This window comes from Notolepis coatsorum, assembly GCF_963971535.1.
Source record: "Notolepis coatsorum genome assembly, chromosome: 5".
NCBI classification, from domain to species: domain Eukaryota; kingdom Metazoa; phylum Chordata; class Actinopteri; order Aulopiformes; family Paralepididae; genus Notolepis; species Notolepis coatsorum.
In genome coordinates, this window is record NC_140169.1 from 191,226,502 (window position 1) to 191,243,967 (window position 17,466).

The 17,466-nt window shown below is 41.7% G+C and overlaps 1 protein-coding gene across 1 annotated transcript in view; it reads right to left on the reverse strand.

Annotated features, from left to right (window-relative positions):
• The window catches only part of cpap (centrosome assembly and centriole elongation protein), an 88,521-nt gene that overhangs the window by 33,544 nt on the left and 37,511 nt on the right, over positions 1-17,466 (reverse strand). Inside the window, exons 5-8 of the mRNA XM_084313894.1 lie at positions 8,973-9,090; positions 7,564-7,675; positions 6,296-7,027; positions 3,904-4,750 (exon numbers count right to left, since the gene is read on the reverse strand). Coding sequence (XP_084170020.1) covers positions 3,904-4,750; positions 6,296-7,027; positions 7,564-7,675; positions 8,973-9,090 — 1,809 coding nt within the window. The remainder of the gene's footprint in view (positions 1-3,903; positions 4,751-6,295; positions 7,028-7,563; positions 7,676-8,972; positions 9,091-17,466) is intronic.

The following is a 17,466-nucleotide window of genomic DNA, read 5'->3' on the forward strand; positions in this document are numbered from 1 at the left end:
CCACTACTGATAACAGGATTACTGAGGTAGGGTCAGTAATCCTACCTAGTAGGGGTGTAGCGGTACAGAGAAGCCACGGTTCGGTACATACCTCAGTTTTGGGGTCACGGTTCGGTACGAGTTCAGTACAACAGGAACAAAATATTTATGGGGGGCTGAGTGGCGCAGTGGGCAAGGCGCTCGCCACTAACGCAGGAGATGCTGGTATCGAGCCCAGCTCTCGGCGTTGCTACCGGCTTGGCCGGTCGTTCATACTAACACAATTGGCAGTGTTAGGGGTGGGAAAGCCGGTGGGTGGGGATTGGACGTTGTGGAGAGCGACTCCTACAGGTCGGTTGGTGCGCCTGTACAGCAGAATCAGGAAGTATCGGGGGCAGCGTGAGCCTCCCACGTGTTACTCCTCGCCACTGAGAGATTGCGCTGTTCAGGTGAAAAGATGCGACAGCTGCCTCCTCGTGTACCGGAGGGGACACGTGATGCAAGGCTTGGTCATCACTTCAGCCGACCAGTGGGAGGCATAGTCTAGCAACGTTCGAGACAGGGGAGGGGAGAATTGAAGGGAGAATTGGCGAGGCGAAATTGGGATGGGAGAAAAAATTTAAAAATAGAGAAAAGGTGGATAAAAAAAAGGAACAAAATATTTATGATTATTATATATTTATAATTATTATTATTAAATATATATTTTTTAAGTATTAAGTTATACATAGTTCCACCTAGGCTTGCCGTGGCAGGGCTCTACGCTAACCTTTTTCCCAAGGAGCACATGTGCTCCTAAATGTTTTGAGCACACAAAGAAATTTAGGAGCACACAAATATTTAGGAGCACAGTGAAAATATTTCAAGTAACAGAGTTTATTTTTATTTTTTTTTAAATAAATGTATATTTGTACTGTGCGTGCATGTGCAAACGGGAACGGGACACACATCTGTGCAATAGCACATACCACCAAAGTCACTGGCCCACTGTGTGCGTGTGTGTGTATCTGCGTGTGCAAACGGGAATGGGACACAGACATTTGAACTATTAAGTGATTAATGCCTACTGTGGCAAAGTTGTAACCAACAACTAGGCCTAATAAAAAAGGCAGTGACATTGAACAAAAAGGAGACACTGGCATTACCACTAGGGCCATCAGTAGAGGGGACTGTAAGGTGCCTTTTCGGTATACTACCTTTGCTAAAACTGTGTTCTCTGTTTAAGGTGCCCCACATACTCCATGTTCAAGACCCATCTTAAACTGCATCTTAAGGCAAACCAGAACTGTGATCATTTTTAATCTGATTTAGTTTATGTAACTTGTTTCTTGTTTTTATTGTTGTTTTTATCATTGATTGTCACCATGCTTTTACCCTAAGCAGGCTATTTATTTATTGAAAGAGTTTTGCCGTCTCCTGGTGTAAATGAGCTCTTGCTACAACCCTGCATGTTTACATTTTGTACTTGATGTTCATTAACATGTGCTGTCTCTATCAAATAAACTATCAAATCAAACTACTGCTACAAAAGTAACAGTCACTTAAATTTAGCTTTTGCCCCTTTTATGCATACAATGCCTATGTTTTGGCTAGTGTTGCTCTTCTAGAAAAATAATCCTTTCAGGGTTGCCTATTGAAATACTGTACACCTCCAGTACAGAAACATTGTTTATGAGTTTGCGTGTCAGGTAGACCATTGATTGACAGTCGATTCTGCCAATTACGTCACACCGCTTTTACCCACCTCTGCTGTTGATAACGCTAGCCAAGTTAGCATACACACATGCACAGTGGGCCAGTGTGGTGTAGGGGTGTAACAATGCATCGCAATGCATCGATCCTAAGGGGAAAATTCAACTGCATCGATTTGAAAATGTTAGCAATTTTAATGTGTACACAATGTTATGTTGTTCTCCGTTGTCCGTTACAGCCAACACAACGACATACGCTACTGCATCAACGTTATGATTAACAAAGCAAGGCATTCGTTTTGTTGCATTAACGTTATATTACTATTGCTATCGATAAATCTAGGTGTTCTAAAATCTATTGCTATTGGTAAGACTAGAATAACTTACTGTCTCGGAAAACTCTCGCATATCGCAATGGCGGACTTTCAGGAAGTAAAAAAGCAAATGAGAGCTTCCCATTGGTCATTTCCCTTTCTTTTTTTTTAAAACCAGTCACATCACTCTACTGTGATTGGACTGTTGGCTTGAGTGCAATGTGGGACTTGTAGTTTTTGAACGATTATCAGCGGAGAGAAAAAAGCACGACTGAGGCTGTACTCTTCACTCGCACGGTGTGCGAGTAATTGATTTTTCCGGTTCGCACACACATATTTCTAGGGGCAAATGCGAGCAATATGGTTGCACTGTAGAGCCCTGCGTTGTAGTCAGTGATACCGGTGTCATTCTGTGTTCAGGAATCCACTGAGTAAATTAATTGCCTACCGCCTACCGCCCCCCCCCCCCCCCCCCCCCCCCACCGGTGTACGCTTTTTAAGTTTCAGTTTCACTTTTAGAGTAGATTTAACTTCATGTGAAGCAGAGAAAGAAGACTCTAGAGAAGAGATACATGTTACACAACAATGGCAGAGGATCTATCAATATGTTGGATTTAAACACTGCAGCAGCTCGACTGGAGAGGAGCTCAGAGGACTAGTCCAGATCAGCAAAAGTATTGTTTGCATGTTTTTTTTCTTTTTCGGATCAGCTGTGAGGGGAAAGTAGCGTGGAAAAAAGTTGGTGTGTGTGTGTCTTTCCATTGGTTAACATTATTTAGGCGAACAATAAAAGGATGGACATGTTCAGCCTATTGTAATGACCCTACTGAGAAAACATATCATTCATTCATGCTTTTGTTTCAGGGACACATGTAGTAAAGGGGAGGAGTGGAGAAACAGCCCAGTGCATAGTGCGTGGTCGTTCATTTGTTTTGTCGCTTGATATTGAACGTTAAAGATCAAAGTAAGCCAGTGTAAAGTAAAGTAAAGATATTGAGCATACATTTGTAAAATGTGCAACCCTAGTTTCACCTAGTGTCGTATGAGACGTATTCTTCGCAAGGCTGGATGCACCGAACCGTGATGTCCATACCGTGAAGTCGTGGGACGAATACACGTACCGTTACTAGGGGTGGGAATCACCAGTTTCATCATGATACGATACGATATAGATTCTTTGGACAACGATACGATATTTGCCGATATCACAAAGTCTCTCACGATACAATACGATTAGATTAGATTCAGGTGCCTGCAATCGATATGAGATGATATCATATGCCCATTTAACACAATGAGTAACATTTAGATCAACTAAAAAAAGGTAACGAAAATATCATTTGACATTTGTATTTTTGAGCTCTTCCAGACATTTAAAGGAAAATCAATCTATTGTTTTTAATACAAATAGACCTCCTGTTCACTGTAAAGTGCCACGTTTTGATATATTGAGCTTTAAACTTTAAGCTCCATTTTTTGGAACTCAAAACTCACAACCTAAAACCCCTCCCTACCTCCCTCTCCCAAACCGTTCCTACAACAATTTGTTGATGTTGCATGATCATGTATAGGATAGGCCTACATTTATTATGTATTATATTGTTTATGTTTAAATAACATTTAAACATCAAACTCCTCTGACCTCATCTGGTCTTTCCAAAGACGCGCGCACACACACAGAGAAAGGGAGAATGCTATGCTGTAACGTCTACACACACGGAGCTACTGCTGTTGTTCTTGGGCGGATATGAGACTCGCCACAGGATTTTCAAAATAAGAGTATCGATATGAATCGATCTTATTACATTGCATCGATCCGATTCGATCGTTGATAATTACATCGATGTATCGATCTGGATCGATGTATCGTCCCACCCCTAACCGTTACACCCCTACTACCTAGTACTGCTGTTTCTCACCTGGCGCCTCCTCATCCTTCTTGGGGTCAGCAGCAGTGGGAGCAGAGGCAGGAGGTGCGGTCGGGGCTATAGGCTTCAGCGAAGGAAACAGCTTTGCCATTAGGTGGGAGGTGGCAGGGGGAGAAGGATCCGGCTCCTGATTGGCCAAGCAGACGACCCCGCCCCAATCCGGTGCCACCTTCCTCTTCAGAGCCCTCTCTGGGGGAGAGCTGTTGCTGGCGGCCGCCACGCACACCGGGACGGCTCTTGTGCTGCTGGCGGCTTGGCCTCCGACGGCCTCCTCCAGGTCATTCCAGGTGTCGTCGTCGTCGAACACCAGTCGGCCTCGCTGGTCCTCTTTGTCCTCCGTCAGAGTGGAGTCTTCGGGGTTGCTGAGGAGATTGTCACTCTGACTGTCCTCCCCGTCCGTCAAATCCAAAACCGCCTCCCCGTGACAGTCTCGGTCCTGGTACGACCGCCTGTCATATGGAGCTTTCGATGTGGAGAAGCAGTGGTTGCTGGGAAACGTGGCTGGGTTGACCGCCGCTTCCTGGTCTCTGAATTCCGAGCTGCTGCGGAACGAGATGTCGGAGGCCTTGCCGTCACAGTTGCCACCTTCTTCTTTGTCGCTAACTTTATTCACTAGTCCATCGTCACCCATCTTCCGAGCCGGTGCTTCCGAGTCGGAGGACCCGCTTTTACTAATGGTACCGTCACGGCTGCCACTTATAGCCATGCCGGTGCCGCCTCTCTGAGAGGCTTGAGGAGGGGAGGGTCCGGGGGACTTGATGGGGGTGGAGGAAAGACGTCTGGAGTGCATCCCCTGAGCGGCCTGGAGCCGTCTGTGGTGCTCGTCCATCTGAAGCACCTAGTGTAGTAGAGGGGACAGTAGAATTCTTACTATAGAATACAACACTGAGGAACCAGGAGAGACATGAATGAAACATGTAGGGCTGACCTTCGAATTTTTTTTTGGCAATCAAAGCTTCGGGGCCGAGCTTCGATTTTAATTCGAAGCTTCGATTTAAAAAAAATTTATTCATTTTTTTTTTTTTTATAATTTTTTTTTTTTAATCTTATGTTGTGGGACTTGTACAGCACTTTGGTAAACTTTGTTGTTTTTAAATGTGCTCTATAAATAAAGTGGATTGGATTAATGAATTAAGTAGCCCCTTTCGTGACTGTGACGCAGCCAACACGGCTGTGTGATTTAATTCAAGGTGGATCGCTGTTGTCGTTTGAACAACTTCAGATTTCATGGGAACTACCAATCCCCCAAATCAAGAATGTTTAAGATGAATGAAGTAAGATTTTGATTATTTGAAATATGGCCTGTGTAGACTAAACTATGCACAGAATTATGTCAGTCTACAAGGTCCGGCAATGTAGACCTTGTAGACTCCACTACAGACCAATTATCAGTGAATGTTCATGCATTTTTAAGAAGGGCTACTTCCACAAAAAAACAAAGAACTCACCAAAACATCTCAGTAGCACCTTATCTAAATGTTCTATTTCATATATGGAGATTCATATTTATTTATGTATTGCATGCATTTCTACATTTTATTTCCTATTTTGTTTATTCATCCCAGTATCTTTCTTTCTTATGTGTGGAATTCTACAAGGCATTTACATTCACATTTAGTCATTTAGCTGACGCTTTTATCCAAAGCGACTTACAAGTTCTGTACGACAGGTCATCAGGAAGGATACAACTCTATCAGCTGAGTAACAATATTCATCAAAGTGTTGTGTGTTACAGTGTAGGTTAGTTTATTAGGACAAGTGCATGACAGTAAGGTTCGTTAGGGTTAGATTTTTTTTTTTTTTTTTCATATAATGGTTGAAGAAGTGCGTCTTTAGTCGACGGCGAAAGATTGGACGGGATTCGGCTGTCCTAACTGGGGTGGGTAGTTCATTCCACCATTGTGGGGCAAGGACTGAGAATAGGCGTGTAGGTGGTGTATATGTGTTTGAGGATGATATCCTTCAAACAGGCAATATGAATGATATAATTTGGGAAGTGCTGAGCTGGGTTACTTTCCTCCAGTGTATTTGTCCCCCGGCCCCACCCAATGGCCCCATACACCGAAGTAAAAAAAAAAAAAAAATTTTTTTTTTTTTTTTAAACTTCGATTTTTTTTTTAATGTTCGAAGCTTGTGCCATCGAACGAAGCTTCAAAGCTTCGAAGCATTTAAGACAGCCCTAGAAACATGCGTTACAAACAATCAAGAAACATGATCAGGACTAAACGAAAAGGCAGCCAGCAAGGTAAGGCTGAGAATTCAGTACGTTGTCTAGCTTCTAATTTAGGGAAACGTATCAGTTTAATATAAAACGGAAGAACTCCTTAGTACAACGAATCAATGGTCGATCAGAGCCTACAGTGTTAATAATCACATGAAGTACCTTCATGACGAAGGAGGAGTTGGAGGAAAAGGAGAGCTCCTCGGCCGCTAGCTCCAGCAGCTCAAACTCTCCCAGCTCCATGCTCTCGTGCTGCCTGTCAGAAGCCCAGTGCCGCATCTTCTCCTGGGGCAACAGCGCAGAGGAATATCCCGGAGGCGGAACCATGGAACCACAAACAGTCTCTTTAGCTCTCATGCCGTTCTGGGCCTCACCGCCCTCTGCCACGACCACCTGTTTGGTGACGGCGTTCGGGGGTCCACTGTGACTCTCTGAAACACCTGGCCTGCGACTGGTCGTGTTCTTCACCGGCAGTGGTCCTGGTTGGTGTTGCTGGTGCTGCCTCGCTTGTGAATCAGTTTGAACACAGTCTGTTCCTCCCAGGCTCTCTCTCTGGTGGCTCCCCAGAGCCTTGGGCCCCGCTGTCCTGCTTTCAGCTCTTATGTCTGATGGAGGTGAGCAAAGGTCTTTGGGACGGTTCTCCTTGTGGAGTACAGCAAGTTTTCGCTGCACAGGGGGGCGCTGGCCGCTGCTAATGTTAGCTTTTAAGGTGGACTTGGGCTCCGAGGACCTACAGGAGTTGACTCTGGCCGAGGGCTGGGGTTTGGAGTCTTTTTTCACCTCTCTGTTTGGTAAAGAGGCTTTGTGGCTGTTGGTGAATCTTGAGAGACCCTCTCCTCGCTTCAGGAAAGACCTCTTGGGAGGAGCTTGTACTTCTTCCGTTTCATCTTGGTTCTGTTGGGCGTGAAATAACACATTGTGGATACTCCATAAACAATGGAAAAAGAGGCAAGAATAAAAGCATATTAAGGTTTAATGTCCTTTTTTATTATCCAATTGTGATCTGTTTAGGGATATGTAATTTTTCTGTGTACAACAATTACATAACAATCTATTGCTTACTGTAACCAACAACCATTACTTTAAAATCTCTAATCTGTGTGATTCTCAATCTGTTTTCAAGAAGAAAGCACCCCATTGTGTTACAACTTGAATGTACAGAACGTTCATGTAGAAACACATCTTCTTGGATCATTTGGTTGGAGTTGCTTAAGATGTCTGACAGAATATCTGATAATGTTGCCATTTAAATCAACATCAGTGCATAAGAGTAACAAAAATACTGATGTGACGCCATGGCTTCACATTCCTGTGTTGTGTTGAAAACTACATCTTCCGATTTGTTACCAGAAATTAAACAATATTCATGACGACATGATGCACATTCTAAAGCAGTCAATGTTCTGAAGGATAGCAGGAGTGATTCTGACCTGTTGTTGTTGCTGTTGGGTCGTCCTCAGCTTCAGCTCCTCCAGCTTCAGCTGCTCCTCCAGCAGTTCCTCAAACGTCTGTTTCGAGCCCCCGGTACCTGGTCTGATGGGTCTGGGGGGGGGAGGGGGAGGGAGAGGGAGAGGGAGAGGGAGAGGGAGAGGGAGAGGGAGAGGGAGGAGGGAGAGAGAGAGAGAGAGAGAGAGAGAGAGAGAGAGAGAGAGAGAGAGAGAGAGAGAGAGAGAGAGAGGAGAGAGAGGAGAGAGAGAGAGAGAGGGAATAGGAGAGAGAGAGAGAGAGAGAGAGAGAGAGAGAGAGAGAGAGAGAGAGATAGAGAGAGAGAGAGAGAGAGAGAGGGGGGGGGGTAGAAGAGAGAGAGGGGGAGGAGAGAGAGGGGTAGAGAGAGAGAGAGGGGGGGAGAGAGAGAGGGAGGTAGAGAGAGAGAGAGAGAGAGAGAGAGAGAGAGAGAGAGAGGGGGGGGGGGGAGAGAGGGGGGGAGAGAGAGGGGGGGTAGAGAGAGAAAAAGGAGAGAGGGGGTTAGAGAGAGAAAGAGGAGAGTGTGAGAGCGAGATTGAGAGAGGGGGTAGAGAGAGGAGAGGGAGGGAGAGAGAGAGGAGAGAGAGTGAGAGAGGGGGGAGAGAGCGAGAGAGAGAGCGAGAGAGAGAGAGGGGTAAAGAGAGGGGGGAGAGAGGAGAGAGAGAGGGGGGTAGATAGAGAAAGAGAGGAGAGGGAGAGGGAGGTAGAGAGAGAAAGAGAGGAGAGGGAGAGGGAGAGAGAGCGATGAGAGAGACAGGGGATAGAGAGAAAGAGAGGAGATGGGGGGTAGAGCAAGAAAGAGAGGAGAGGGAGAGAGAGGGGGGTAGAGAGCGAAAGGGAGAGGAGAGAGAGGGGGGGTAGAGAGAAAAGGGAGAGGAGGGGGAGAGAGTAGTGCATTGTTTTCAAGGAGATCAAATGGAAAAAGAAATAAAAAAAAGGAAAGAGACAAAGTACCATGGTTAAAATGAAAAGCTTGTTTTACAAGCAATGGCATGTAGGTTGAAAGACTTCCTAAATATGTTTTTTGGGGCAAGGGGAACTCTGCACCTTCCAGGTGGAAGCTTGTCAAACTCACCATGAAGGGGATTCAAAGGATCACACAATATTAGCTGAGCCTCGTCTCTATTCTGAAGTTCATATAACTCAGTTTTTGTGGTTTCACTGTAACTTTACTGGCCATGTTAATGATTCTTGCCAGTTTGTTCTTATTCTTGGCCCCAAGGTTTCCATACCAGGTTGAGATATCAAACATTATAATAACACTTACAACAAGACTTTTGTATACCTAGAATATATCTCTAGAATATCCCTACTTACAGCAAAGCTATTCAACTATATATTATTATAAATCATGATTAGAATATGGCTTGTTTACCTCTCCTGTGAGTGCATGTCTTCAGTCTCAGCATCTCTGGTCACCAACGTAGCAGCCTGCTCCTTACAGCCAGGATCCAGCAGCTCTTCATGTTGGTCTTCATCAGAGCTCCATGCGCCTGTTGTAAGAAAATAATAATAATGATCACATCCAAAAGGATTTAGTGCAGGACAGAGGAACCATCTAAATTAAAAGAGTGCTCCGCAGAGAGATGATAATGATAGATATGAAATAGGCTGCTAACATGCATGATTATTATCTGCTATAAGTATAAAGCTAAGCTTTGCAAAAAAAGTATGCAGTCCTCAAGTTCAAGTAAAATAATTGGCACTTTTCTGGGTGCCTGTTAACACATTCACGGCCAGGGGTCGCTGTTTACCTTCTGGGTAGAACGCCAGCGCTTTGTTCAATGGGGAGAAAGACACATTTGCGAGTGCTTAAAATATATTTTATATTATAGCTATGGATCTAATACACCCGTCGATTGTCAGTGAGTTGCTTCCAGAGTATAGTTTAGGTGATTCTTACTAATCCCAGGAAAAGTCGCGATAATAGCCCTTTAGTGAAATCCAGTTATCAAGTTGTAATTTTTCGCCTGGTTATCTAATCATCCTGAAATCAACGCTAGATTATCGTTATGATGTCTCCTTATGCAAGAATGAAATACGTACCACAGGTATTGCACTACCTCCCCTGCAGGTTCTATATAACAAGAGGTGCAAATCCAGAGCCTGCAGAATAATGAAAGACCCTCACCACCCCAATAACAGCCTGTTCCAGCTGCTGAGGTCAGGCAGACGCCTGCGAACACCAGCTACTAGGACAGAGAGGCTTCGGCTCAGCTTCTTCCCCCAGGCCATCAGAGCCTTGAACAATGAACACTGAGGTTCACAGAACACTGAACTCTCCACACACACGACACGCACGCTGTGCACGCTCGCACACTAGCAGCCACTTTAACATGAGAAAGCACTCACTCATGCTGCACACGCCCACACTTATGGCCACACCTGAAAGCCGTAAATATCAACTTGCCGGCTCTTTCCACAGCAAAACGGTAGGCAAGGCACCTTGGTCTAGAAATGCAGGCTTCAATCTATGTTGTTTAGTCTATCTGTTCAGTACTGTTTAGTACTGTTTCAAGATGCACAATGAGATCTTCTTCTTCTTCTTCTTTTGAATTTCCGGCAGATTAGACTCATCGTGGCGTATTACTGCCCTCCGCACTTCTTTTGATGATCTCTTCTTCTTCTTCTTCTTCTTCTTCTTTCTTGGCGTATTTCTTCCCTCCTCATTTCTTATACTACACTAGTGGTGTTCCATCTTTAGGCCTCTTCAACTCACACTTTCTCCTTCTTCTCTGCTCCTCTTGCCTGTCCAATACTAATTGAATATATAGATACACAAATGTTCTAGAATGTTTGATTATGACATCATACTGTGACATCACAAATGTTCTAGAATGTTTGATTATGACATCATACTGTGACATCACAAATGTTCTAGAATGTTCTATTATGACAAATAAGACGGTTCAATGATTTGATCTAAATCCAATCAATATTCCTAATGCCGTTTCAATGTAAGGTTATAAAAATAAACATATAAACATTCATATAATACAATAACCTAAATACAGCTAACCCCCATTGTATTCTGAAATGTAGACTTTAACAGTGTAGGCAACTAAGCATAACTCATGAGTGCTTTGGCTCCTATACAATCACTCCATAAGGATGGAAATTATAAGACATTAAAATGATAAAAACGGTAATAAAACAACTACATAAGATAGTAAAAATAGCTAAATAAGACAAACAGTAGTAAGACAATAACATAAGACAATAAAATAATTACAAATAAAATAATAATAAAGACCGAACAATGTAATAGTTAAAATAATAAAATAGCTAAATTTGATAGTAAACAATAAAGAAAACATGTAATAACACTAAAATAAGACATTAAAAAAGAACAAATAAAATTATTTAAAAAGAATACATAAAACAATGATAATAAAATATTTAAGTAAAAATAATAGAAATAAAAATAAGACAATACAATAAAGATAATAATTCATTTAAAAGCTATTTTAAAAAGGTATGTTTTGAGCAGTGCCAACCGAGTGTGCTGAAGTAGGCCTACAGTATAGTATCTTTTTACAGTAGACATACAGTATAGTAGGGCTGACCTTCGATATTTTTTTTGGAATTCGAAGCTTCGGGGCCGATTCAATTTTAATTCGAAGCTTCGGGAAAAAAAAAAAAAAATTATGTTGTGGGACTTCTTTGTTCAACTTTTTTCAGTGCTGTAAAGTTTAAACCTTTTTAAATCTTAGACAAACGAAACACTTTGCTTTCATGAAATATTGTAAGCCGTCATTTGAGGCTTTATAAAAGCAGCACAATGAACACAAATCTGTCAGTGCCGAGTCCGACCTCATCTTAAATAACAAACAGCATTGCTTGTTGTAATTAACAAAGAGAGGCAGAGTTGATTTTTTCCCTTTTCGAGTAATACACGATCACTCGAGTATAGCATGCGATCAATCTATCTGGATTTTTCTTTAAAATGTCCATCCCTAGTATATATACGTGATTGACCGGGAATGTGTTAAGAGGTTAAGGATGACTTTAATGAAATGTGGGACATTTTTCTTCTGTCGCGGGAAGCAGGACAAAGGGCTAAAAAGCGGGACTGTCCTGCACAAATCAGGATGTTTGGTCACCCTAGCAACAAATCTACTTGCACCTGAGAATTTCATTATTTCCTTCAAGGGGCAACAGTCGGGTGCGGCTGGGTAGCGCAGTGGACTAAGCACTCGCCTACCACCGCAGAGACCCTGGGATCGAATCCAGCTGTCAGCGGTACCTCCGGCTTGGTCAATACGTACCACAGGTATTGCACTACCTCCCCTGCAGGTTCTATATAACAAGAGGTGCAAATCCAGAGCCTGCAGAATAATGAAAGACCCTCACCACCCCAATAACAGCCTGTTCCAGCTGCTGAGGTCAGGCAGACGCCTGCGAACACCAGCTACTAGGACAGAGAGGCTTCGGCTCAGCTTCTTCCCCCAGGCCATCAGAGCCTTGAACAATGAACACTGAGGTTCACAGAACACTGAACTCTCCACACACACGACACGCACGCTGTGCACGCTCGCACACTAGCAGCCACTTTAACATGAGAAAGCACTCACTCATGCTGCACACGCCCACACTTATGGCCACAAAGGAAAGGTCACTTTAAAAATAGTATAGTAACAGTGTATTGCACTACCAAGGGACCTAGCATGTCCTTCATGCTCTGTAAATAACTACCGTATGTACAAATACCGTGATGTCCCACTATGTTACCCGTTTATTGCACAATGTTGTCTATTGGATTCTATTATATGTTGTACTACTGTATTGCACATCGTTGCAGGCAAGACCACCCGCATTTCATTGTATACTTGTATGCCGTGACAAATAAAACTCTTGACTTGACTTGACTTGAAATGTGGTTTAGACTGTCGCCCCCCCCCCCCCCCCCCCACCGCCACCACCAATGGCACACACACACATACAGACAGCTTCAATCGTGGGAGAAAAAAATATCAGATCAACGCAAGATTTGATATATAGTGTTCTTAACTGGTCTCTGATGTAATGCAGAAGAAATAATCCAATTATCTGATCGCCATTTGAAGTACTGGTCGCGGGAGTCCGTGCCACGTTCTCCAGCATTGCATATGAAGGAGGGGGGGGGGCAGCCTAGTTGTGATATCGTTGTAACAGGTTACCTCGCCGGAGTATTTAAACCCTGCCCACACGGCTCAGCTTGGCCCAGAAAAAAAAATACATGGTTTCTAATGGAGTGCAATAGCGGCCACAATGCGTTAGGGGCGGTATTGACCGTCTGCTATCTCAGACACACTAAGAACAGCATGCACAAAGTGCCTCGATGAATTATGAATGGCAATAGCGGATAAAAGAAATTAGTTAAAAACGTATATACCGTACTTTTCGCACTATAAGCCGCACCTGACTATAAGCCGCAGCAGCTAAATTGAATGATGTGTACATATATAAGCCGCACTGGACTATAAGCCGCAGGTGTTTTAATGTTTAATTACCATATGTAATTAGCATTGGGACACAATACTGTTGGACAAATAACAAGAATTAACTCATTTACAAGTTGTATTAAGATTAGCAAATAAGGGAACAGATAAATAACATTTCAATGCAGTCAAAAAAGCAATATTTAGATTTTAACATTTTCGGGTTTGGTCACGTCGAGTCACATATAAGCCGCACCGTTATATAAGCCGCAGGGTCGAAAAATGGGGGGAAAAGCCGCGGCTTATAGTCCGAAAAGTACGGTATATATGTGATTGGCCGTCAAGCGCTGGCTCCCAATCACGTATATATTAGGGATGGGGGATAGCTATGAGAAATTCGGAAGAAAAGAAATCGAAATTATTAATCATTTTTATGAAAAGAAATTATTAAATTACATATATTTTTTATGTATGTGTAAGATTATAACTGTTTGTTGGTTTCCTTAAACATATATACGTGAATGAACAAAAATAAGTAAAAAAAAAATTATAAAAAAATAAAAATAAATGTCAAATATTTTTTTTTCTTTTTCGAGTAATACACGATCACTCGAGTATAGCATGCGATCAATCGATCTGGATTTTTCTTTAAAATGCCCATCCCTACAGTATAGTATATTTTTACAGTAGACACAGTATAGTATCTTTTTACAGTAGACGTACAGTATAGTATCTTTTTACTAACCAAGTTAACCTGAACCAAGCTAACCTGAACCAAGCTAAACTTACCTGAAATAGGCGCTGCAGCCACACAGGATTGCCTTGTGGGCGTTAAACTCAGTGCTGTTGACTTTAATAATCACATCACAGAACCTTCCCTCCAGACACAATTCATTAAGGATTGTACAGGACATTGTTTCCTTTTCCATGTGGGGATTTTTAAATTGTACTACAGTATATATTCAAGCTTATTTTTTTATTTAAATTAAAATACATGTAAAATAATAATGTTATTTATATAGCATCATTCATACAGATTGCAGCTCAAAGTACTTTACACAAAAAAAGAAACAAAAGGATAAAAAAAATAAGAAAATAATTATGAGGGCCGACGGTCCACTCTACTGGTTAAAGTTGCTTACTCGTGAGTAGTACATTCGTTGATAAAGAAAAATAATGTCCACAGCCACTCCGGTGTAAAACAAAGATATTCAAATGGTTTATTTCTCTTCCACAGCGAAGTCCTTCTTTACAGAAGGGATCCTAAAGCTATTTTCCTAAACTAAAACTTGTTTGGCTGTTTACTGCCACGAAATATTCACGTCACTACTACAAGGTAAGAAAACTGTATTTTCCCAGTCTCCAAAATCACCGCCGACTCGACACATGACAAAATTCCTCCACACCTGAAAGCCGTAAATATCAACTTGCCGGCTCTTTCCACAGCAAAACGGTAGGCAAGGCACCTTGGTCTAGAAATGCAGGCTTCAATCTATGTTGTTTAGTCTATCTGTTCAGTACTGTTTAGTACTGTTTCAAGATGCACAATGAGATCTTCTTCTTCTTCTTCTTTTGAATTTCCGGCAGATTAGACGCATCGTGGCGTATTACTGCCCTCCGCACTTCTTTTGATGATCTCTTCTTCTTCTTCTTCTTCTTCTTCTTTCTTGGCGTATTTCTTCCCTCCTCATTTCTTATACTACACTAGTGGTGTTCCATCTTTAGGCCTCTTCAACTCACACTTTCTCCTTCTTCTCTGCTCCTCTTGCCTGTCCAATACTAATTGAATATATAGATACACAAATGTTCTAGAATGTTTGATTATGACATCATACTGTGACATCACAAATGTTCTAGAATGTTTGATTATGACATCATACTGTGACATCACAAATGTTCTAGAATGTTCTATTATGACAAATAAGACGGTTCAATGATTTGATCTAAATCCAATCAATATTCCTAATGCCGTTTCAATGTAAGGTTATAAAAATAAACATATAAACATTCATATAATACAATAACCTAAATACAGCTAACCCCCATTGTATTCTGAAATGTAGACTTTAACAGTGTAGGCAACTAAGCATAACTCATGAGTGCTTTGGCTCCTATACAATCACTCCATAAGGATGGAAATTATAAGACATTAAAATGATAAAAACGGTAATAAAACAACTACATAAGATAGTAAAAATAGCTAAATAAGACAAACAGTAGTAAGACAATAACATAAGACAATAAAATAATTACAAATAAAATAATAATAAAGACCGAACAATGTAATAGTTAAAATAATAAAATAGCTAAATTTGATAGTAAACAATAAAGAAAACATGTAATAACACTAAAATAAGACATTAAAAAAGAACAAATAAAATTATTTAAAAAGAATACATAAAACAATGATAATAAAATATTTAAGTAAAAATAATAGAAATAAAAATAAGACAATACAATAAAGATAATAATTCATTTAAAAGCTATTTTAAAAAGGTATGTTTTGAGCAGTGCCAACCGAGTGTGCTGAAGTAGGCCTACAGTATAGTATCTTTTTACAGTAGACATACAGTATAGTAGGGCTGACCTTCGATATTTTTTTTGGAATTCGAAGCTTCGGGGCCGATTCAATTTTAATTCGAAGCTTCGGGAAAAAAAAAAAAATTATGTTGTGGGACTTCTTTGTTCAACTTTTTTCAGTGCTGTAAAGTTTAAACCTTTTTAAATCTTAGACAAACGAAACACTTTGCTTTCATGAAATATTGTAAGCCGTCATTTGAGGCTTTATAAAAGCAGCACAATGAACACAAATCTGTCAGTGCCGAGTCCGACCTCATCTTAAATAACAAACAGCATTGCTTGTTGTAATTAACAAAGAGAGGCAGAGTTGATTTTTCCCTTTTCGAGTAATACACGATCACTCGAGTATAGCATGCGATCAATCTATCTGGATTTTTCTTTAAAATGTCCATCCCTAGTATATATACGTGATTGACCGGGAATGTGTTAAGAGGTTAAGGATGACTTTAATGAAATGTGGGACATTTTTCTTCTGTCGCGGGAAGCAGGACAAAGGGCTAAAAAGCGGGACTGTCCTGCACAAATCAGGATGTTTGGTCACCCTAGCAACAAATCTACTTGCACCTGAGAATTTCATTATTTCCTTCAAGGGGCAACAGTCGGGTGCGGCTGGGTAGCGCAGTGGACTAAGCACTCGCCTACCACCGCAGAGACCCTGGGATCGAATCCAGCTGTCAGCGGTACCTCCGGCTTGGTCAGTTGTCCCTACCAACACAATTGGCAGTGTTAGCGGGTGGGAAGCCAGTGGGGTATGTGTCCTGGTCGCCTGATTGCTTTTACCAACGTGTTCGTGTTTCCGCGTCTCTGATTGGCCAGGTCATGTGACATGTACGCCCAATCGTGGGACCGCAAGTTTCTACACTGGTTAAGCTTAGGCGCTCTTTCGAAGTTGGTTACGGTTAGAGTTTGTCTTAGAGCATGGCGATAGAACGCCTGCCCTGATTCCAAACTCTAACCTTAACCAACTGCGAAAGAGTCGCCTAAGCTTAACCAGTGATAAACTAGGCGTTAGGTAGTTTGCAGGCTATTCGACCGGGAAATAGGCGCAGAACTTGCCGTCCCACGATTGGCGCACATGTCACATGACCTGGCCAATCAGAGCGCAAAACGGGAACCCGGAAACACGAACGCGTTGGTAAAAGCATAGACGTGTCCTGGTCGTTGTAAACTATGACTCCCACCGGTCCTCCTGTAGCTCGATACATAGATACAAAAATTATTCAAATATAAGGTGATACATAAATATAAAACCTTATTATTATCCTAATTATATTTTACTGTATTAAAATCGTGACAAAAAATATATATATATATAAAAAGAAAATGTGTATACGTTTTGTATATAAAACGATGACACTTTTGTAACCTTTGGTTTTTGCTAAATGATGGACTGAATTACCGGTATGTTTTTTTATTTATTTTTTTTGTTAAAGGTCCCATATCTTATAAATGGCCTTTTCCAGTGTTTAGCATTGTTTCCTAGCAATGGGGGATTATATCAATGGGGTCTGTTTCTCTAATTCTCATTTTGACTCATCAGTCTAGTCTCGAGTTCACGAGATCCTCCCTCACTCAAAGCCATTCTGATTTTACTGTTTTGCTGACGTGAATAAGGCACTGGTTGTAGTCCCCGCCCACAAGCAACAATTCGCTAAACAACAGAGCGAGTGGAATTACTTCCTCACACGGGTGCCGACAGACAGCAAGCAGCATTGACATCTTCTACATAGACCCCCTTCCATTCTTCATTCCAAAGATCATTCCTGAACATGTTTACAGCATCTTCCTTTCTTAACCTTTTATATCTGTACCCATTCTCCTCCTTTGTTCTCTTCAATTGACAATCAAAAGTAACAAAACCAGGTAAGT